This window comes from Stenella coeruleoalba, assembly GCF_951394435.1.
Source record: "Stenella coeruleoalba genome assembly, chromosome: 1".
Lineage (NCBI taxonomy): Eukaryota > Metazoa > Chordata > Mammalia > Artiodactyla > Delphinidae > Stenella > Stenella coeruleoalba.
This window is the reverse complement of record NC_137169.1, coordinates 163,453,073-163,477,782: the sequence shown is the minus strand read 5'-3', so window position 1 is coordinate 163,477,782 and position 24,710 is coordinate 163,453,073. Positions and strand designations below refer to the sequence as shown.

Sequence of the window (24,710 nt, the reverse complement as noted above, 5' to 3'; positions counted from 1 at the left end):
CCATTAGAAGCGTACTCCGATTTGAGATAAAACACACTGGAAATAAATGCATTATCACAAATGAAACTTCTCCATAATGACATTTTATTTTTTTAATAGATCTGAAGGTCCAATTCTCAAAATGCAGTTTTAAGAAAGCTTTAAATTAAAATACACTTTTCCCTCTCTCATTTAAATAAACATTTCTAGAGAAAAATGGTGTCCCCCTATATTTAATTGACAAATTATTTGACAAACAGAACATAATTTATATGTACACACATATTTCAATCTTACATATAAATAAATTAGAAAAACTAATTTTGAAGTGGAAACTATACTGTGAAAGTCAATTTATTTTGGTAAGCATAATAATCCTTGGTTGAAAACACTTCTTTGAGGGTTTTAAAAATATGTACTATAGCCACCCCCTTGCTTCTAAGCAAGTGCTAGATTCTCAAAAATTATGTGGAAGAGGGTACAGCAAAACTTCAACTCTATATTTATCTCAGAATTCCTGAATTTATTCTCCTCAAATTTATCTTCCTAAAGTGCCTCACCAGAGACTACAAAGGGAAGGACCACTTACATGGCCTTACAAACATGTCCTTAGGGAGTAAAACAATATTTACTCCGGTTCACTCTTGATTCTTTATTCATCTATTTCTAAGGCAACGTTTCTTTGGCCCAGTTTGTGCTACTAACTATAAAAGTGTGAAACAAAACATGTAAAAATGTAATTGGAGTTAGAGAGACAGTCCCTCCTCTTTGGCCGCTGGCTTATTTGAAGGAGGCCCTGCCTGGTGTGAGGACAGAGAAGAGGGCTGGGATCTGTCCCACCTGAGCGTCAAGAGCTACCTGAGCTCATTCTTCTTTCCATCCCTTTGCATGACCTACAGCAAATCTACAAAGTTAAGTTTGCTTTTCTGAAATATGGGGCTTCATTTTTACTCTGCCCTTTACAGATGAGGTGAGACTCAGATTCTAATGCAACTTGAGGTTATCTGATGAATTTATTCCCTACAAAACTGCCTACATTCAGATGACATGTTTAAAGTAAGACATCTCTTTATTCAGGTGGGGAGAGAAAAACAGAATTTAGAGTGGATTCTAATTCTCTTAAAGAGTGGAATTCTTTTTAAGAAAACTACAAGTCCACAGTGTTCACTTTGTCCTGAGATGGCATTCCTGCTATGGGTGTTAGAAGCCCTCTAACTTTGTACAGAAGCATGCAACTGATGCTGAATTCTTCTTGATTTCTTAGACTGGTTTATTGTTATTAAAAGGGGTGAAGAACAAATGCCAGAAATAAACTTTATAGCATCTTTAAATCACCAAGAGGTTACAAATTTTTTAAAATAGTATTTTAACCTATTAACTGTAAGAGTATTTTCCGGTAATATTCTTAGTTAAGGAAATCAAACTTTTATAATAAATAATATATAATGCATATTTTGGGATTGTTGAAGAATGAATCTTAAGAGTTGGCAGTCATCTTTGAACAGAAAAGATTTCAAAATCACTTTCTTTACAAATGAAATGTAATGCCATTTTGAATTATAGTTCTCTGAGTTTGGAGATTTTATAGAAAAAATATTTCCCCACCTTAACACTAGTCGCGATACTGTGTTAAGTTGCCCTTATAAATACAAGCGTTATTTAAGGAAAAACAAGCAAGATATTCAAACACAAATTCATACACATTTCAAAGAAGCATTAAATGATGGTGACTGTACTTCAGCCACATTAAAATGTTAGCCCTATAGCTTAACAGTTCCATTCCTGACAGTGTAAGAAACTAGCAAATAATTTTTATAGATTTTTTTTCAGTATTGAAATATAACTAACATATAACGCTGCATAAGTTTAAGGTGTACAGCATGATTTGATCATGTATATATTGCAAAATGATTACACGATAAATTTAGTTAACATCCATCACTTCATGTACCTACAAAAAAATTTTTTTCTTCCATGTGATTAGAAGTTTTAAGATCCACTTTCTTATTAGCAACTTGCCAAAATACAATACAGTGTTACTAACTGTAGTCACTACGCTGTACATTACATCCCAGTACGTTTTTATCTTATAATTGGAAGTTTATATTTTCTGACTGCCTTTACTCAACTGCCACCCCCAGCCCACCACCTCTGATGAAGGTAAATCTGATTTCTTTTTCTATAAGCTTGTTTTATTGGATTCCACATATAAGTGAGATCATACAGTACTTGTCTTTCTTTATATGACTTATTCACCCAGCATAATGCCCTCAAGGTCCATCTGTATTGTCTCAAATGGTAGGATTTCCTTCATTTTCATGGCTGAATGATACATGGGTTTGTGGAAACCATTTAGTCCTTTTCTGCTGGAGTGGTTACCTTATTCTGGCAAGCGCTGTATGTAGCAATACCTTCTTTCCTACGAAGCAAGGTTAGAAAATAGGGTCAGAGATGAACATAATTAAGTACATAAATTAAATTCCAGAAGCCCATTTAGAACATGGACAATTAAAAAAAAAACTATATACTAGTAAGAGTCACTGAACTAGGAATTAAATGATTCTTTTAAAATAATTCCAATGTTCAACCAGTCTCACTCTAGAAACCCTTCTTCTATTGCTGTATTATAGTTTTGATTCCCTCCATGACAAGAAATAGAGCAGTTGCATATACTTAGTAAATATTCCCTTATCTTAATTTAGAGCTAATGGGGAAGACTACAGAGAAACACACATTTTCCTAATATTGCAATTTAAAATCTAACTCTGAGATGAAACCTTTAAACAGCTAATGATTCCAGCAGCGTTCAAGATCAGTGAGGAATGCCTCGTTTACCCCTCACGGTCAAGGAAAATCATGTGTTCTGGTTGGAGAGTCTCCTAAGTAACTAAAACTCACATAACACTTTTTTTTTGGTAACAACAGACATCTTTCTAAACTCTGTTATTCAAGTCCAGTGTTTTCCAAAGAAATATAATGCAAGTCACACAAGGTAATTTTGAATTTTCTAGAAGCCACATCAAAAAAAGGATAAGCAGGAAAAGTAGTTTGAACATATTTTACTTAACCCAATACCCATGGATGGTACATTCCTTTGCACTAAGTCTTTGAATCTGGTGTGTAGTGTGCACTCAAGCTCACCTTAAGTAGGATGAGCCACTTCTGATGTCCTCGGCAGCCACTCAGGGCTACTGACTCTGGAGCTGGAAAAAGCAGTTCCAGTCCCTGCTTAGGAAACTGAATACAATAGACAGACTACAACCAAATGGGGACCAGTTGGTTATTTACAGTATGCCTGCCCCAGCTAACACTTCGGGGTACCTACCCCATGTAGGAGCTAACGGTGTTAATTCTGGAGACGTTCATATTTCTCTTGGTGGGGGAGGCATCACGATGAACCAGCACAATACTTGTTATAAAGCAGTTTCCGCAGGACTATTCTGGAGAGTGATTCAATACTTAGGCCTATCCTGAATCCTCTAAGACCACTATATTTTACTATTTTGTGAGGTCAATACTTTCTTTTTCTGTAGTAGTGAAACGCTTTTCTTTAAGTAGAATTTTAAATAGAAATCCAATATATGAGAAGGATAAATAAGCATTAATATAAAATTTTTCTTTTTTTTTTCAGCAACACCCCTCAGGTTTCGGGATCTTGGTTACCCGACGAGGGACTGAACCCATGCCCCTTGCAATGGAAGCACGGAGTCCTAACTACTGGACCACCAGGGAAGTCCCTGCATTAATATAAACTTAAAGAAACATTAATTTGAAATAACAACAAAGCTATCTGAAGATTAAAATGTGAAAGTGAATTATTGTACTAATTACAGTTATGTCATATTACCTTTAGCATTCATTAAGTTAACTTCAAGTGTTTACAGAAAACTTGAAGCTCACGGCCCATCTGAAAACTACTTTCCTGGTTGGCTTTAGCCTCAAAGGAATCCTAAGAGAACCAAGCAGATACATAGGGCTGGGTAGGCCCACAGTGCCATTCTAGTTGGTATGTTTTGTCTTCCCCTTTGCCCCTGTGATCAAAGTCACCACTTTGCTTTTACTAAGAAATTGCCCTTCTTATTGGCCGTTGTAGAATCTGCTCCCAAACTCATGACTGTAACCTAGGGTAGCGCCTCACATTATAAGTGGTGGGAAACATAACTCCTCTTTTCCTGGCCATGCAGACACACATTCTGGCACAAAAGGAGGAACTTCCAATTCATTTCATTCAGAGACAGAAGGTAGAGGGGGTTAAATGGCTTAAAGCCATTTCATAATTTTCCAAAATCTGAGGGTTTTTTGTTGGTGGTGGTTTCTCTTTTATATGTTAAAAATATCCTGGCCAAGGGAAACAGATAAATGCCTTTAAAGAATTAATATTTACAAGTGGAAATTGAAAATCCTTACAAAATTAAGTGAAATGTATTTTGGTTTCTGTCAAAAAACCAAAATGAACTTAAAATGAACACATTCTGTGATTATTTCCCACTGGGCTAAAAAAATTCCCCCAGCTTTGGATTCATAGCTGCTAGAAGGTAGAGGAGCTAGACAGTCTGATCAAAGGACATGGGGGACGTTACTCTGTTGGCGCCTGTTATCAAAGCAAGAGCCTGTCAATGCACATTATTTTACATTAAAACAGGGAAGGTAGGAGAAAACATCAATAATCTAGCAAAGGGAACAGGAATCCAGGTGTCCTCTTGGATGTCTACTGCCCACTTATCTTAGTTCAGTTTATCAATATCTAAATATTCATTGAATACTTTTCAGAAGAAAGGACATCTCTGAAAAGAAACGCAACAGAAAGCAGATACCTTTTAATGATAAAAGCAAACCTTTCTCTCATCTTTTCTCAGAGAGAAATAAAATTTACTTGTCTGTGGCTTTCACCAGTTAGGTATGTGCTGAACAAAGGAAGGGAACAGGGATGAATAAAATAGTGACGTCAAACCAAAAGGAAGCAAGAGTGGCATAAAAATGGGATAAAATCAATGATGGAGGAGAAGGGAAGTAAAGCTGACAATTAGGTTCATGAATTATGGCTCTCCTGATTCTCACTAGGAACTTGAAACAGGAATTTGGTGCAAGAAGCTACTTTACCTTTGAAGTCTTACAGATCATCCAGCAGATATACAGATTCTAAATTTGTGTGCAATCTGTCTACCTCTGAAACCTCTTAGCCTGAAGTGAATAATGTAAACTCTCTTTCACAGAATAAGATTGTATGAGGAGAAATGGTCCTGGTCTCTAGCACCTTAGATTTTGAGGCAATACACAGAGCATGTATTAATTCCATGTAATACTGTCTCAGAAATCGATTTTATGACATACATTTTCAGATGGACCTTTTGCATCGAGGACAGTTTCTTCCTGTGGCACAATTGTTTTCACCTGAGGGAAGATCTCTGTAAAACTTATGACTTCCCATTTTTCTAGGATGGATCTAAATTTTGTAAATATGCTCTCTCAACTGTTACAACATCTTTGTCATTTACTAGTTTTTGTCTAAAATTTTTTAAAGCCTTTGTTCAATGCTCAAGAATTTGAGAACCAGGTAGAAAAATGTTCAAGTTAATTTGACCATTCAAGTTTTTACCCATGTCATTATACTCCCCACCACCTGAACTGGATTCACCATTTATATTATATCCAAAAAAGCTTCAGTAATATTAATTTAAGCAGACAGCTTAAAAATTACAGTTACTGGATCAGTCATTATTAATATAACATTAAAATATTTTAAAACTACAACAAATAATAAATATCCTTAATGGAAAAAAGAAAAAGTACTCAGTCACTGTTACTAAAATACATAAACTATTGCAATAATTCTAATGAACTTAAAAAACTCTCACTTATCCAGTGATGATTTAACCCGAGTAGAGAGAATCATGCATTTATGAAAAAAATATTCACAACAAATAATTGAAAACATTAATGTAAACAAAAGGTATCTGTTTTTTGGAACCACACAGTCAAAACATGCAAGACAGGACTCAAGCAATAGCAAGGGAGAGGGCAAGGGCTGTGGATTCCAAGGCTGGAAAGTTTGGTGGAAGAGTTAGTTAAGAAAGGAGACTGAAAGGGAAAAGGAAGGAGGGTGTAGATGGAGCCCATCAGACCAACTGGGATTCTATTCTATTCTTAGTTGAGAGCTAAGAAACAGGAAACTATAACAGAGCACTTTAACCCTGTGGCCATATGTCATCAAAATTTAATCGTCTTAAAAATGACTACTTATACTATTTTCATGCTTTGGTATAAATATTGTAGCAGGGTAATTGTGTTCCCAAAATATCATAAATACAAGTTTATATCAAATCCATTTTGTATCAAGTTTTAAGAGCAAATTTGTGTTTTTTTGTTTTTGTTTTGGCCACGCCACGAAGCTTGCAGGTTCTTAGTTCCCCATCCAGGGATTGAACTCCAGCCCACGGCAGTGAAAGTGCTGAGTCCTATCCACTGGACTGCCAGGGAACTCCCATTAACAGCAATTCTGGATTATTGTGCCTGGTATCCTGCTTCCAGAGTTATCCCTAGGAATGGAGAAGCAACTGCCTACACTTTACAGTCTTGTAAAGTAGTTTCTAAAGCAACAAAAGCAATTGGGGTGGGGGGAAATATGGACATTAAGCAATGCAAAGGATATAATAAAAATATTTACCTTTTTAAAGGAAAGGCAAACTAAAGCTAGGTATTACTTCACATTCTTTTATAAAAGCATACACATAAATGAGGAGTCTTTAAAAAATCCAATAATCTTAAACAGGTAAAACATTTCCCAATAAGCTTGATGGTGTTTCTTCAAGTTAAAGAGCACAGGCACATCAGTAATGGTCTACACCCTGGTTTCTCAAAGTGTAGTCCAGGCCCAGCAGCATCATCACTTGGGAACGCATTAGAAATGGGATCTCAGATCTCTAATGCTACTGAAACTTTAACCTGGGGGACACGATGCTCAGATAATTGTTTGGCTTTCATTAGCTGATAGCTAGAGAGAGTTTTTGGGTGATACTTGTTAGGGAACCTTATTTTGGTGTAGTGATGTTTTAAACAAAGAAGGGGAGTGAGGAGCAGAAAGCTATTTTGTTTTGCTTTCTTGAGAGGTTATTTCTAGATAAACCTTTTAGACTTGTCAAATATTTCACTGATAGTACTTCCTTCTCAGATTGCTGTGTACATGTAATTTTAAAAACATACTGCTGATAGAGAAATCAAATATGCATACTATGTGTTCTACAAATGTAAGATTTAAGACTCAAATGAAGGCACTGTGGATATTTTTAAAAGATAACCAAGAAATATAAAAAAAGTTTTAGCTCTTTATGAGTGACGAATGTACTTTTATTAGGTAGTCCAAACCCTGTGATTAATATAAAAGGAATATATATCATAAAGCCATGAATACCAATTATTGTTAATTATTAGTTTGATTTCAAAGCTATTTCCAAAGCAATAGGGGGAAAAAAGTCACTAAAAGTCAGAAATATCAAAGCACCTAATCTTGGTCTATGCTCCAGTTTTATTCTAAGTCTTTCATTAGATTTTAAATTATTTCATTAAAATTTAAGATGATGTTTAAAAATTCTATTCTCCTTAGAAGATATGTATTTGTACCTTTTTTTTCAATTTTAAGTCCCCCCCCATTTCATTTTTATAGATAAAAAGACAGAGTTCATGAAGTGCCTTATAAATCTTACCCTCTCAGCAACTTTTAGTTTAACCCCATCAGTTTTACTGCAACCTAGTAAATTAAGAGAACATAAGAGGGAAATCAAATAGTGTTGCTTTAAATTCCCCAGTTTAACTTGTATGAATAACAAATCTAAAAGAAAGCAAAGTGGGTACCTGAATGAGCCATCTATGTAGCTTCTTACTACTACCTAAGTTATACAGACAACTGAAAACTTTCACCATAAAAATTACAGTGACTACAGCTGTCAAAGTCTCCACAGTGAACCATTTCATAATATTTAATCTTGGCCATTAGTCCAATCTAGGAAGTTGGGTACACCTAGGATAGAGAAAGCCCCAAAATGGTCCATGATTTACTACAGCACTTAAACCTCAAATCCCACAGAAATTTTTCTTACATCATAATTAGCTGAAGCAACCTGCACAGATTACTCTTGTTGCAATGATATTGAAAGCAGCTGAAAACATTTTTAGTAAAGAAATGTAATTCAGACAACACACTCATGCAGGTGCATTTTTTGAAAAAACAACATGCAATACAGACTACAAACAAAACGTGCACAAAACTATGTCAACTGTGAGAAGGACCAGTAACTTAAAAAACATGCTTCAATTTACCTTTTCTTCTCTTTGTGAAAACAGAAGTAGATGCTGCCGACAACTACTACAACGCCAAAAACTACAAGAAATCAGGAAACAAATGATATTTAACTGTGAAAAATCATTGCCAAGATTCAAAATCTAGCAGAAGAAATAAATGATGGTCAGATTTCCATGGCCAGAAAATGTTATCTTATTTAAGCACATATACATTTACATTCCATCTGGACTCTTCAGTATCAATCCAATTCTTTGCATTAAACAGTACAGAGTAAGTCAGAGAAGAGTCCTTGATTAATTGAGAAAATTACTCAAAGCATATTTGGGATGCAAACTCATATGAGTAATGATCTTGAAACAACTTGTATTATTTAGGGTTTGTTAGTAACTGGACATGTAGAATACAAAGGAATAGACAATAATACAAGGTAGTGTATTATATAAAAGGTCAGGTTTTTCCTGTTTTACTTAATTTCAAGCTATAAAGCCACAGAAGTTGAAAAATCTTTTAAAAAACTATTGCACTTTTCAGAGTAATGTCTTGATTTAATTGGTATCAAAGTTTGGGATACGTACGTGTACCAGTGACAATTGCAACAATGATTCCTGCACCTGAGAAAAAATGAAAACAGTTTGGGAGATAATTAAGTACCTAGGGGTCTCCAGGTAGCAGCTACATTTTAATATGATCAGATCATCTATAACTACAAAGTAAAAATTATCAATCTAGTTTTAGCATGACTGCTAGTGCTTTCAGGTTATTTTGATCACGGAACCCTTCTAATCACATTCCAGGGTTAGGACACACCTTGTGAAACTCCTAACAGGAACCTCACTTTTCACTGTTGTATGCTGTAGCTACCACACCAGGTTGTTTAGTAAAGGTAACTAGGACAATCAGAATTTACTAGAGGAAAATCATTTTAGAAACGTAGCAGCCCACTATAGTTCGTTTAGTTCAACATTCAGTCTTTTGTTACTTATGATTTTGTTGGAAATTTAACATATATTTTTTTCCCTAAGTGGGTCTGTAGAATAAGTCATAGAGTGCTATTAATCTATCATATAGATGTTATTTGCAGAGTCTTCACAAACAATACATCATTGTATCATCACAGCTCCTATTCCCCTTTCCCTCCAGATTAAGACATAGTCCTACAAGGAGATTTGATCTAAGAATGTAAAGGGAACACCAGGGAACATGGATAAAAACTATGCACAGAAACGTAAACATGCATTTTTGACTATCCAGAGAGCAATAAATAATACTACCAAATCTTAATTCTTAGAAATGTTTGTCAGTACCTCTGCTTCTTAACTGCCATTACTTTTGTTATCTATAACTCATAGCATAAAATGTCATGTTCGGCTCTGCTCTTTTTATTTCATAAATATTATCAAGTGTAAGCATCTTGAGATGGCACTGGATTCACTTGACACCGTGGCAAGTTTTCAGAGGGAAAACATAACAAGCCTAAAGTACATTTTATAAATAGATTAACTTTACTAGTCTAAAGTAAAGTAATAGCTATTTTTCTTCATTTCCTTATCAGTAAATCTTTATATTTCATTTAACTATCACAACTATACTTCATCAAGTTCTTTAACACATATGTGTGAACTATGTGAGCCAACATTAAGTGTGCTACCCCAGCTTGATATAGAAAAACTAACCCAACTAGTAGTACTTCAAGGCTTGTATATACAAGGTACCAGTAGAAAGAAAATTTATCTAAAAATTGCCATTACAAAGTAACACTATCACATGGAAAACAAGCCATGTTTTATATATATTAAACTACATGTAACCATATTATTTAAGAAAGTAAACTTATCATGCTAGGAAGCCTAAATTGGGGAACCTCTTAAAAACTGTATTACCCTCATGTGCCTATACATAGTACCACTTATATTTGTCATGGTATCTTCACCTTTAAAATTACTTAAAATGTACAATTACACATTGAACAATTATCACCAATTTGTGACATGTTGTCTCTTTTCTAACTACAGATAACGGTAATATTTCCATGTTGAAAACTAGGGCCTCATGATGCAGGGTTATTAACAACCAAAATAATACCTAAACTCTCAGCATCTTTAGGTGGTGGTTCATCACCGGGACTGGGATATCCTAGAAAAAAGGAAAAAAATGGAAGTAAATAAAAGAAGAAGAAAAAACAATAAAGCTTAAAGTCCTCTGAATTCATAGGTTTTGATTTTTTGACTTTGTACAAAAACCCTTATAATTTTATTTTCCTTATATAAACTATATTAATGTTTCTCATTAAAAGTAGTATCAAAATATTATAAATTTATATTCAGTATCAAAGCATTCTTCTTCCTGTCCAGTAACATTTCCTGGGACAATATTCTGTGGTACAGCAAACAAATTTATCATTAGTGTATTGTCAGAATTATCCTATGGATTCAATGTGATTATACTTAAAACTAAAATTAAGAAAACAATCCCATTTACAATCAAATCAAAAAGAACAAAATACCAAGAAATAAGTAGGTAAAAGACCTATATTCAGAAAACTATAGGACACTGATGAAAGAAATTGAAGACAACACAGATGGAAAGATATACTGTGCTTGGATTGGAAGAATTAATATTGTTAAAATGACCATACACCTCAAGGTAATCTACAGATCCAATGCAATCCCTATCAAAATACTAGAAAAAAATAATTCTAAAATTTGTATGGAAACAAAAAGACCCCGAATAGCCAAAACAATCTTAAGAAAGAATAACAAAGCTAGAGGTATCACACATCCTGACTTAAAACTACACTACAAAGCTAAAATAATCAAAACAGTATGGTCCTAGCACAAAAACAGACACATAGAACAATGGAACAGAAGAGAGAGCACAGAAGTAAACCCACTGCTATATGGAAAATTATCTACAACAATGGAGACAAGAAAACATAATGGGGAAGAGACAGCCTCTTCAATAAATGGTGTTGGGAAAATTGTACAGCAACATGAAAAAGAATCAAAATGAACTACTTGCTCATAAAATATACAACAATAAACTCAAAATGGATTAAAGACTTAAATGTAAGACCTGAAAACATAAAACTTGTAGAAGAAAACATAGCAAATACCATGTTTTTACTTTAGCCTTAGCAATATTTTTTTGGATGTCTCCTCAGGCAAGGGAAACGAAAGTAAAAAACCAAATGGGACTACATCAAGCTAAAAAACTTTTGCACAGCAAAGAAAACTATCAACAAAATCAAAAGACCACCTATGAATAGAAGAAGATATTTGCAAACAATGTATCTGACAAGGGGTTAATATCCAAAACATACAAAGAACACATACAACTCAACATCAAAACAAAACAAAGAACCCAATTTAAAATTAGGTAGAAGACCTGAATAGACATTTTTCCAAAGAAGTCATACAGATTGCCAACAGGCACATGAAAGATGCTCAACACCACTACTCATCAGGAAGTACAAATCAAAAGCACAATGATATATCACCTCACACCTGTCAGAATGGCTATCATCAAAAAGACAACAAATAACAAATACCGGTAGGGATGTAGAGAAAAGGGAGCCTCTGTGTACTGTTAGTGGGAATGTAAATTGGTGCAGCCACTATTGAAAACAGTATGGAGATTCCTCAAAAACTTAAAAATGGAACTACCATACAAGCCAACACTGGGTATTTACTCTAAGAAAATGAAAACACTTATTTGAAAAGTATACGCACCCCTATGTTCACTGGAACATTATTTACAATAGCCAAGATATGGAAGCAAACTAAGTGCCCATCCATAGATGAATGTTACTTTGTTAAAGTTTCCTTCTATTACAAATTGGATCCTAAATTGGTTTTAAGCCCTCCTGTACACACACATTACATCTTCTTTATCCATACACACACACACACACACACACACACACACACACACACACACACACATTCACACATACAATGGAATAAAAAAAGAATGAAATCTTGCCAATTGCGACAACATGGATAGACCTAGAGGGTATTATAGTAAGTGAAGCAAGTCAGACAGAGAAAGACAAATACTATATGATTTCACTCATACGTGGAATCTAACAAAACAAGTAAACATAACTAAACAGAAACAGAGTCATACATAGAACAAACAGGTGGCTGCCAGGAGGAGAGGATTCGAGGTATGGGGAGGAGAGAAATAGATGAGGGAGATTAGGAAGTAAAAACTTTCAGTTACTAAATAAATGAGTCATGGGTATGAAATGTAAGGTATGGGGAATATAGTCAATAGTTATGTAATATCTTTGTATGGTGACAGATGGTAACTAGACTTACCATGGTGATCATTTTGAAATGTATGAAAATATTAACTATGCTGTATACCAGGAACTAACATAGTGCTGTAGATCAATTATACTTCAAAAACAAACAAACAAACAAACTCATAGAAAGAGGTCAGATTTGTGGTTAACAGAGTCAGAGGGTGGGAGGAAAGGGGAATTGCATGAAGGCAGTCAAAAGGTGCAATCTTCCAGTTATAAGATAAATAAGTACTAGGGATGTAATGTACAACATGATAAATATAACTAACACTGCTGTATGTTATGTAAGAAAGTTGTTAAGAGAGTAAACTCTACGAGTTCTCATCACAAGGAAAAAAAAATTTTTCTATTTCCTCAATTTTGTATTATATAAGATGACGGATGTTCACTGAACTTACTGTGGTAATCATTTCATGATGTATGTAAGCCAAATCATTACGATATACAATGTAAACTTTATACAGTGCCATATGTCAATTATATCTCAACAGAACAAAAAAACTAAAAGGTACAGGAGGGCTTAAAAACAATTTAGAATCTGATTTGTAATAGAAGGAAACTTTAAAATAATAAAGACAATTTATAAAAAATCCATAGCTAACATCATATTCAATGGTGAAAAACTGAAAGTTTTTCCCTTAAGATAAGAAACAACCCAGGATGCCTGCATTTGCCATTTCTATTCAACATAACACTGGAAGTTCTAGACAGAGCAATTAGGCAAGTAAAAGAAATAAAAAGCGCTCAAATTGGGTAAGAAGAAATAAATGATCTCTGTTCCAGATGACATGATCTTATAAAAGGACAACTCTAAAGATTACACACACACACACACACACACACACACACACACCCCTGATATAACAAATAATTCAGCAAAGGTGGCTGCAGTCTACAAAATCAACAAGCAAAAATCAGTTGCATTTCTATACATGAGCAATGAACAATACAAAAAGGAAATTAAGGAAACAATTCCATTTACAACAGTATCAAAAAGAATAAAATACTTGGGAATAAACTAACCAAGGAAGTGCAACATTCATCCAGTGAAAACTACAAAACATTGCTGAAAAAAAAATTAAAGACATAAATAAATGGAAAGACATCCTGTGTTCATGGATTGGAAGACTTAATATTATTAAGATGCTAATACTACACAAAGCAATCTACATATTAAATGCAACCCCTATCACCATCTTGAAAATCCATTTTGCAGAAATTGAAAAATCAAACCTATAATTCATATGGAATCAAGGGACTAGCAATAGCCAAGAAAAATCTTGAAAAAGAAGAGCAAAGTTGAGAGGGCTCATACTTCCTGGTTCCAAAACATACTAAAAAGCTACAATAATCAAAACAGAGTGGTACTGGCATAGAAACACACACACACACTAATGGAATAGAGTAGAAAGCCCAGAAATAAACCCTTGCTTATATGGTTAAATGACTGTCAACAGGGTGCTAAGAACATTCAATGGGGAAAAATGGGGAAAGGATAATCTCTTCAACAAATGTTTCTTGGAAAACAGATATCCACATGCAAAATAGTGAAGTTGGACACTTACATCATATACAAAAATTAATTCAAAAAGGATCATAGAACTAAACTTAAGAGCTAAAACTATAAGACGCTTAGAAGAAAACATAGAGGACAATCTTCATGATATTGAATCTGGCAATGATTTCTTAGATGTCACACCCAAAACACAGGCAACAAAAGAACAAATAGATAAACTGGACTTTACCAAAATTAAAAACCTTTGTGCTTCAAATGACACTACCAACAGAGTGAAAAGGCAATACACAGAATGGGAGAAAACATCTTCAAATAATGTATCTGATAAGAGATTAATGTCCAAAATACATAATGAACTCCTAAAACTCAACAACAACAAAAAAACAATTCAAAAATAGGAAACGGACTTGAGTAGACATTTCTCCAAAGATCTATAAGAGACCAGTAAGCACATGAAAAGATGATCAATTACTAATCATTAGGGAAATTAAAAAATAGAAAAGCACAATGAGATACTACTTTACATGTATAAGGATGGCTATTATCAAAAAACAGAAAAATAAGTGTTGACAAAGAGGTAGAGAAATTAGAACCTATGTGTATCACTGGTGAGAACGTAAAATGGTGCAGCCACTGAGGGAGACACTAAGTTTGTTCCTCAAAAAGGGAAACACAGAATTACCATACACCCCAATGTGCTATTCAGAATAGCCAAAAGGTGGAAACAACCCAAGTGGCTATCAACAAATGAATGGATAAACAAAATATGGTATATACAAATAATGCAATATTATTCAGCCATAAAAGGGAATACAGTTCTGCTACATGTTACAAGAGGGACAAACCTTGAAAACATCATGCTAAGTGAAATAAGTCAGAAGTGATTCTACTTCTTGACCTAGAATAGTCAAATTCATAGAGATAGAAAGTAGAATATTGGTTACCAGGGCTGAGGGGAGGGAGAATGGAGGGTTATTATTAAATGGATATAATCTTTCATTTTGAGATGATGAAAAAGTTGTGATGATAGCTAGTAGTGATGTACTTAATGCCACTGAAATGTACACTTAAAATGGTTGAATAGTCAAAAAAAAATTTTATCTAGAAAAATTAACATAGAAAATAGCCTGAACATTTCTGAAAAGGATGTCTTCTGCCAGATATTAAAACATATTATGGTACTGCCGTCAAAAAATCGACTTACTGGGGGCACAGGAATGGACAGAGATCAAGGGAACAGAGAGAAGATTAGAACACCTATGACTTTATTTAATGTACGATAAAAATTGGCACTTCAAAACAGCTGTAGAGAAGACAACTTATTCAACAAATAGTTCTACTTAGCCCTTAGATGGGGTGGGTGGAATGGAGATGAACCTAATCTCATTCCACATACCATAATGAATTTCAGATAAAACAACGATTTAATGCAAATAATGCAATCAGGATGTATGGTTAAGATGTTTATATAATTTCAGCATGGGGAAGTCCTGAAGCTTTTATAAGAAGGATACACAGTCATAGCCATTAGGGAAAAGATCAGTACACCCAGCTACCTATAAATGTAAAGTGCACATGTAAATGACCACTGATAGGAGAATAGTTAAATATGGTATATATTAAAGTCATCATTAAAAAGGATGGGAGTAGATCTAAAAAGAACCCCAATTCAATACATTAAATGGAAAAAGTGAAAGCTTCAGAAAAATATGGCAGCATAATGCCATTTTTGGTTAAGAAAAAAGAAAAAATGCCAAAATATGTATAAGTACACATATAAAGATGTTGATGTACAGAAATAAAAAGATACCCTAAACTATTAAGTGATGATTCAGGAAATGGACTAGAGAAAGAGGAGGAGAAGTAATCTTTTACTCTGTATGCTTTCATAATGTTTGAAATTTTACAAACTCATATTCATATACTATTTATGTAATTAAAAGTTATAAAAAGCAATATATATACCCAATAATATAAAATTTTAAAACTGACTAGTAAATATAAGGCAAAAAAAAACAACCTAGAAAAAAAAGTTCATTTTAAACAGGCTTTGATGAATTCTGACAAATCAACAAGAAATATTTTAGAAACCAAATAGAAAAATGAAAAAAGGACATGAACAAATAACTGTAGATGAAAAAAGCTCAGCTTCATTGATAATTAAATAAATGCAAATTAATATGTGACATCATTTTTCACTCATCACCCTAAAAAGTTCTAAGCAATATATGTAGAATAAAGAACTCCTGCACCTGGATGACTTGACCCCAGAGTCGTAGTTGTATGAGTAGGCTTGGAATCTGGAAAAATAAATTTGATTCAATTCTCCAGCCTTATCAATACAAAATTATGGATTTACTTTTGATTTTTTAAAAAGATTATTTCTCAAATTGAATTATTTCCCCAAATGAAAAATACACATACTTCCTAAACTTTGCAATTCTACTTCTGTGAAGTTAACCTAAAATATATATTTACACAAGTACATACGAATGTATCCATAAGAATGTTCACTATGGGATGTTCACTATGGCTTTGTATTATATAATGGAAATCCTAGAAGTTAACTAATAATAAACCATAAAAATATGTGTTCAGAATAAAGATATGAAACTTAAAAAAAATACCATCCACATAGTACCTTATTACATAATTTGTATCCTTTTCTTTTCCACTTAGTATTTTGCCCACATTTTTTCATATTTGCATAATCACATCTACCTTATCACCATTATATGTCACTAATGATACTTTTCATGCTCTCTAACTGATGATAAAAAATGATTGACAGTCTCATGAGGAATTTTGATTTTTGATATTTAAAAAAAAAATCCCTGTAGTTTACCTTCTTTATAAATTTGTCCTCACAATTCTCTCTTCTTCAAACACTAAACTGTATCAGTGTTTTATAAATCCTTTATAAAATGCTTATGGTCAACTCTTTCAAAAGAGCCTATCAACAAACATAGTATACCACAGTGCATAGTCCCAGTAGGACCATGTGAGTAAACATGGATGGGTCAATATCATCCACCAAAAAAAACATCTTTTTCCCACCAAAACTTCACAGCCCTCACCAAGGTACTCAAGGAGATTACTGGATACCAGGTTTACGGGAATTATAAAAAGGTGTTCTAATTACCATGTTAACATGAAAAATTCCCCTCAGTCCTTAAAATATTAGGACAATAAGAAGTAAACAAATTAAAAGCCAGTAGATGACATTTGTTTGAGTCATTAAACAATGGGACACTGGAACCTATAGAAATGTTGTTACTTTAGTGAGCAGAGCCACACTGGGACCCTGAGTGCAGTCTGCCCAGGCTAATGCTCTTCCTCTCTTCCTCTTGTCTCTTGCTTCTGCTGCAACCAAAGAGAAGAAGTCAGAGACAGCAGCCCTGAAATCAGGAAGATAATTCCTTCCACCATATCAAAATAGTCTCTCAAGTCTTAGGCAGAGCAGCTAATCAGTAGTCCCTGCAGAACCAAACTGGTCACGGTCTGGGAAAAGAAACATAGTCCTAGACCCAGGAGATACCCTGTAAAGGTGTCAACAGATCACTTTTAAAATGAATAAATTATCAATGTCGATGATACAGAAAACACACATGTTAAAAAACAGACGCCATGGACCTTCCTCTGCATTAATATTGAGTTATGCTGTAATGCATGCAAGCTACCTTTAAGGGCTTTCTAGATACTAGGCACTGTGCTAAGTGCTTTAAATGGATCCCATTTTAAATTTACTACCACTCAGTAAGGAAGGTTTTAAATCATCCACCAAAAAAACCATCTTTTAATCATTTTACATGTAAGTAAACATGCTTAAAGTTTACTTAACTTGCCACCTGCTTATATCTGCAGACTACTGCAAATAATTTTAAAGTCACTAAATGTAACAACTAAAATGGCTGTTAATATGTTCTTCTCCATTTCATTCCTAAAACTGATGAATGAGTGTAAATCATAGGAATTTAAAAGATTTTGAAAAAAATCACAAGGAATGTAAAGGATTTTGAAATATATAAGCAGGAAGTTACTAGACCTGAGTCACTGGAAATTGGAGGTTGGGAACTGGGAGGAGTTGACACTGGAAAACAAAAAACATGTAGATTGGATCAAACACTTGCGAGTTACTGCTAGTATTTTCACCAAGAATCTGAAAGACTTTTGAAAAAATATATGCAGGTAGTTACTAAACCTGAGGCACTGGAAATTGGAGGCTGGGTACTAGGAGTAGTTGACTCTGGAAAACAAAATAACGTAGACTGAATAAAAAACTTGGGCATTATTATTTTCTTTTCATTAATATGAATTATGCCTTTCACTCTTATTTAGGTAAAACTTCCTATGCTTCAATTTACTCTGAAAAATGATTGCTATTCATTTTTACATGTAAAAAATGTCAAACAAGAGAAATTTATATACATGTGTGATGTACATGAAATGCTAAGACCCTATAATGACATCCAAAATCGCAACAGCAGATTTCTTTGTAAATTTGAAGTCATACAACTATCACAGAAATGAATGCAAGACAGTTAAATATGAAAATTGTTTCTTTTCTATTATTCTGTATCATTGACATTTAATGTCAAAGAAAAAAAAAACAAAGGAAAACGACAATATTTATACCTTTAATACATGTTGGTATCTCAGGCTCCCAAGTACTGTTCGCACCACAGACAATTGTGTTGCTGCCATTAAGCTTAAAACCTTCAATGCATCTATATACAATCGTTGCTTTGTAGTAAAATTTTGTTCCATGTCCTGAGACTATCGTTCCATTTTCAACGTATGGATAGGCACATTTGACCACTGAAAAATGGAGAAATTCCAGAGTTAATGGAAAGCTGCTTTCACATAGGACCAGAAAAACTAGTGCAAAGTAATAACTTCCAGTGGAAAGAAAGAGGAAAGGAATGAAAAGATGTTAATTGGAAAAAAAAAAAAAAAAGACTGCGCATTTGAATTCCAGGAAACAGATCTGGAGTAGTCTAATAACCTTTTCCCACCTAAAACAGACTGTCATTATAGTTTATTTGCTTCCCTACATTTTCTTTCCATTATTGACAAGTTTTGAGAAAGGTCTGAGTACCAGACACAAATTCAGGGCAAGTTCAAAAGAAACTTTCAATGCTCTTTAGCTCTAGGATTTTTTTAAGATCATGCTGACACTAACTGCGGTACCCTGCTTTTTAAGAAAGGCAGCAAAAACTTTTCTTAGAAGGTAATATCTGAGCTTAAATTTAAAAGTTGAAAAGAAGCTAGCCATGCCAAGATATGAAAAAGAAAGTTCTCAGGTGACAACAACACAGAGGAACTGGGATGTTCAAGAAGTACAAAGGCCAGCGGAGTTAGGGGAGTGTTTTCCAAACATTCTGGACTGTAACCCAGAGATCAAGAAATACATTTTACATTGTAAACCAGTATATAAACAAACAGGCCTGAGATAATGTTAAAAGTTAATACTTAGCCCTCACACCAGTGTACTCTGATATTTCCCATTCTACTCTACTTCTTAAAAAGTAAAATACTCATCCTGACCCTCTAGGATTCACGATCCATTAATGGGTTTGGCAGAATTTGGGAAAAAACAAAATCAAGAAACACTGGGCTGGGCAGTGAGTTCAAGAGAACGTCTTATGAGATTAAATCTGAGTAATAGATGAGGGCCAGATAATACACTGCCTTTTAAACCAGAAGAGTGTCCTTTCTCCTTTCTTTTGGGTCTGAATTTCCATCAGGTATTATTTCTCTTCAGCCAGGAGAACTTCCTTATCAATTCTTATAGTCCAGGTTGGCTAATGACAAATTCTCTTAGCTTTTGTTTATCTGAAACTGTTTTTATTTCACCTTCAGTTCTGAAAGATTTCTCTTTGACAGAGAATTCTAGGCTAACTGTTTTTTCTTTCAGCACATTAGCAGAAACTATTGTCTTGTAGTTTCAACAGTTCCTTAACAAAAGTCAGCTGTCATGTCATTCTTACTTTGGGGTGAGGAGAGAGAGGATGTAATATGTTTGTGTTTTGTTTTTTGTTTTTCCCTCTCACTGGCTACTTTTTCTTTTGTTTTCAGTAGTTTTACCATGTTGTGTTTAGTTTAGTGGCAGTTTCTTGGTAAATTTTTGAAATTTATTCTGCTACGGTCAGTGAATTTCCCAGACCTGTGGGGTTGTTGTTTTGGATCAAATTTAGATAATTTTTGGCCAGTATTTATTGAAATTATTTTCTACATTTTTCTCTCTCCTCTCTTCTGAAACTCCAGTTACATGTATGTTTGACTCTTTGCTTTTTCTCCCAAATGTCTTTCTCTCTGTTTCTTATTTTAATCTTTCTTTTCAAATCATGGTGGATTTCTATTGCTCTGTCACTGATATTTTTCACTGTTGGGCCAATATGCTCTTAATTGTACCTAATGATTTTCTTCTAAGTTAGGTTTACTACTAGATAACAAAGTACATACAGTAAATCTCACCCTTTTAAGTGTACAGCTGTATTAGTTTTGATCAATTCAAATAACCATGTAATTACCTGCACAATAACAAAAGTTCCATTATCTCCAAATACTTCCTTATGCCACTTTGTAATCAACCCTCCCCAACTTTCGACCACCTTATCCAACGAGCCAACCACTAATCTGTTTTCTGTCCCTATAATGTTGCTTTTCCAGCACGTCATAATGGGATCACAGCCTCTGAGTATGGCTTATTTCACTTAGCATAATGCATTTGAGATTCATTCCTGCTGTTGCATGATTCAGGAGTTCATTTCTTTTTATTGCAGAGTATTACTCCATTGTATGGATGTGGTATAGGCTGCTCATCCATTACCAGATGAAGGACATGTGGGCTAATTCCAGTGTGGAATGATTATGACTAATGCTGCTGTGAATATTCTCATGCAGGTTTCTATATAAACATACCTTTTTACTTATGTTGCTGAGTTGTATGGTAAATGTATATTTAACCTTATAAGGAATTGCCAAATTGTGTTCCATAATGTTCATACCACTTTGCATTCTTACCAGCAATGTATTAGAGCTCCAATTGCTCCATATACTTGCCAGTTAATGGTATTGTTAGTTTTTAGGTTTTTTTTTTAATTTCAGCCATTCTAATAGCTGTTTAGTGATACCTCACTATGGTATTAAATTCCATTCTGTAATTACTAATGATATCAAGCAACTTTTCATGTACTTTTTTGGCATACATATGTCTTCTTTGGTGAAACAAATCTATTCAAATATGTTGCCCATCTTAGAAAACATTGGGTTCTTTTCTTATTGTGTTTTGAGAGTTACTTATATATTGTATACAAGTCCCTTAGCAGATATGTATTTTGCAAATATTTTCTCCCAGTCTGTGGCTCATTTTATTCATTCTTTGAACAGTGTAGTTGAAGCAGAAGTTTTGAGTTTTTAATAAGTCCAATTAATATTTTTTCTTTAAAGAAGAAGGATCATGCTTTTAGCATTGATTTAAGAAATCTTTGGCTAAGGCAGAAATATTTTCTACGTTTTCTAGTAAAAGCCTTATGGTTTTAGGTTTTACATTTAAGTCTTTGGTTCATTGTAAGTAAATGTTTGTCTATGGTGCTAACATAGGTTGAGGTGCTTTCTTTTTTCTGTGCATAATGTATATCGAATTGAGCCTGTAAATTTACCATTTTTCCAATGAATTGTTTGTATATCTGTGATGAAATCAAGTGGACATATTTGAAAGGGTCTATTTCTGGATACTTATTCTGTTCCACTGCTCTACATGGCTATCCTTTCACCAATACCACACTGTCTTGATTATATTCCTTACAGCATGGTTTATAAGAAGTCTTGACATCAGGTAGAACAAGACATCTATAATTTTTTTTCAAATTTATATTGACTATTCTAGTTCTTTTATCTTTCTAAATAAATTGTAGAGCCTGTTTCTCAAGTTCTGCTGGGATTTTATGGGATTGTGTTGAATTTAAAGATCAATTACTGACATCTTTATTATATTGTGTCTTCTAATCCATGACCACTGAATTTTCTCTATTTATTAAGGTCTTCTTTAATTTCTTCTATAAGTGTTTAGTTGCTTTTACCATTTAAATATTTCACATACATTGCTAGATTTATATGCAAGTATTTCATGTTTTGGAGCTGGTATAAACAGTACTTGAAAATTTTCAATTTCGAATGGTGTTTTACTAGTTTATAGATATACCGTCGATTTCTGAATGTTGATCGTGTATCTTGCAACCTTGCTAAAACTTCAGCCATTCAAGTTTTCTACAAAAGCAATCGTCATAAGTGAATGAAGTCTATTTTATTTCTTACTCTCCAATATGTATGCCTTATTGTACTGTCTAGGAACTCCAATGCAATGCCGAATAGACATCCTTATCTTGTTCCACTTTAAGTAAAAATAAACTACTCTTTTACTATTAAGTATAATGTTAGCTGGGGAATTTTTTTTTTTTTTTTTTTGCGGAGCACAGGCTCTGGACGCGCAGGCTCGGTGGCCATGGCTCACGGGCCCAGCTGCTCCACGGCATGTGGGATCTTCCTGTACCGGGGCACGAACCCGTGCCCCCTGCATCGGCAGGCGGACTCTCAACCACTGTGCCACCAGGGAAGCCCCAGCTGGGGAACTTTTATAGGTGCCTTTTGTCAGCTTCAGGTAGTTCCCTTATATCCTTATTTGCTGAGTTTTATAATGAAAAGATGATAAATTCTGTCATATACTCTTTTTTCTTTTACATCTATTAAGGTGATCATGTGTGGTTTTATTTTGTTTTTGTTTTTTGGCACATGCTAGAAGATTTAATCTTTAAAATAAACATTAAGTTAGGCATTCTATTTGCAGGAGAAACTGACATTCAAAGAAGTTAAATAACTTACAGAGCTAATGGGAAGTGGAGACAGAATTGTCCAATATATTCAAGGGAAGGTTTGTCTAAGCAAATGGCTCTGGGCTCAAATAAGGGAGGATATGCAGCATACTCTAAGCTCTCATAAGTTCTCTTTTTTTTTTTAATTTTATTTATTCATTTTTTTTATACAGCAGGTTCTAATTACTTATCTATTTTATACATATTGGTGTACACATGTCAATCCCAATCTCCCAATTCATCACACCACACCGCCCGCCTCCCCCCAACTTTTCCCCCTTTGTGTCCATACTTTTGTTTTTTACATCTGTGTTTCTATTTCTGCCTTGCAAACCAGTCCATCTGTACCATTTTTCTAGATTCCACATATATGCGTTAATATATGATATTTGTTTTTCTCTTTCTGACTTACTTCACTCTGTATGACAGTCTCTAGGTCCATCCACGTCTCTACAAATGACCCAACTTCACCCCTTTTTATGGCTGAGTAATATTCCACTGTATATATGTACCACCTCTTCTTTATCCATTCATCTGTTGATGGACATTTAGGTTGCTTCCATGACCTGGCTATTGTAAACAGTGCTGCAATGAACATCGGGGTGCATGTGTCTTTTTGGTTTTGTTTGAATTTTATTTTATTTTGTTTTTATACAGCAGGTTCTTATTAGTCATCAATTTTATACACATCAGTGTATACATGTCAATCCCAATCGCCCAATTCATCATACCTCCACCCCCACCCCCTGCTGCTTTCCCCCCTTTGTGTCCATACGTTTGTTCTCTAAATCTGTGTCTATTTCTGCCCTGCAAACCAGTTCATCTGTACCATTTTTCCAGGTTCCACATATATGCGTTAATATGTGATATGTTTTTCTCTTTCTGACTTACTTCACTCTGTATAACAGTCTCTAGATTCATCCACGTCTCTGCAAATGACCCCATTTCGTTCCTTTTTATGGCTGAGTAATATTTCATTGTATATATGTACCACATCTTCTTTATCCATTCATCTGTCAATGGACATTTAGGTTGCTTCCATGACCTGGCTATTGTAAATAGTGCTGCAATGAACATTGGGGTGCATGCGTCTTTTTGAATTAGGGTTTTCTCTGGGTATATGCTCAGTAGTGGGATTGCTGGGTCATATGGTAATTCTATTTTTAGCTTTTTAAGGAACCTCCATACTGTTCTCCATAGTGGCTGTATCAATTTACATTCCTACCAACAGTGCAAGAGGGTTCCCTTTTCTCCACATCCTCTCCAGCATTTGTTGTTTGTAGATTTTCTGATGATGACCATTCTAACTGGTGTGAGGTGATACCTCACTGCAGTTTTGATTTGCATTTCTCTAATAATTAGCAATGTTGAGCAGCTTTTCATGTGCCTTTTGTCCATCTGTATGTCTTCTTTGGAGAAATGTCTATTTAGGTCTCCTGCCCATTTTTTGATTGGGTTGTTTTTTTAATATTGAGCTGCATGAGCTGTTTATATATTTTGGGGATTAATACTTTGTCCGTTGATTCATCTGCAACTATTTCCTCCATTCTGAGGGTTGTCTTTTTGTCTTTTTTATAGTTTCCTTTGTTGTGCAAAAGCTTTTAACTTTCATTAGGTCCCATTCGTTTATTTTTGGTTTTATTTCCATTTCTCTAGGAGGTGGTCAAAAAAGATCTTGCTATGATTTATGTCAGAGTGTTCTTCCTATGTTTTCCTCTAAGAGTTTTATAGTGCCTGGTC

At 34.3% G+C, this 24,710-nt stretch overlaps 1 protein-coding gene across 5 annotated transcripts in view; it reads right to left on the bottom strand.

Annotated features, from left to right (window-relative positions):
* Positions 1-1,439: 1,439 nt before the first annotated feature.
* Positions 1,440-24,710, bottom strand: part of LOC307190541 (membrane cofactor protein-like) — a 52,859-nt gene continuing 29,588 nt past the window's right edge. Inside the window, exons 6-14 of one of the 5 annotated variants that reach the window (XM_079929747.1) lie at positions 18,733-18,915; positions 18,299-18,343; positions 18,143-18,187; positions 16,350-16,397; positions 10,358-10,408; positions 8,851-8,886; positions 8,293-8,353; positions 7,680-7,723; positions 1,440-2,398 (exon numbers count right to left, since the gene is read on the bottom strand). In XM_079929747.1, coding sequence (XP_079785873.1) covers positions 7,714-7,723; positions 8,293-8,353; positions 8,851-8,886; positions 10,358-10,408; positions 16,350-16,397; positions 18,143-18,187; positions 18,299-18,343; positions 18,733-18,915 — 479 coding nt within the window. In that variant the 3' untranslated portion in view covers positions 1,440-2,398; positions 7,680-7,713. Of the gene's footprint in view, positions 2,399-2,429; positions 3,183-7,679; positions 7,724-8,292; positions 8,354-8,850; positions 8,887-10,357; positions 10,409-16,349; positions 16,398-18,142; positions 18,188-18,298; positions 18,344-18,732; positions 18,916-24,710 lie in introns of those variants that run through there. The other 4 variants (XM_079929744.1, XM_079929745.1, XM_079929746.1 and 1 more) reach the window with 4 other exon arrangements.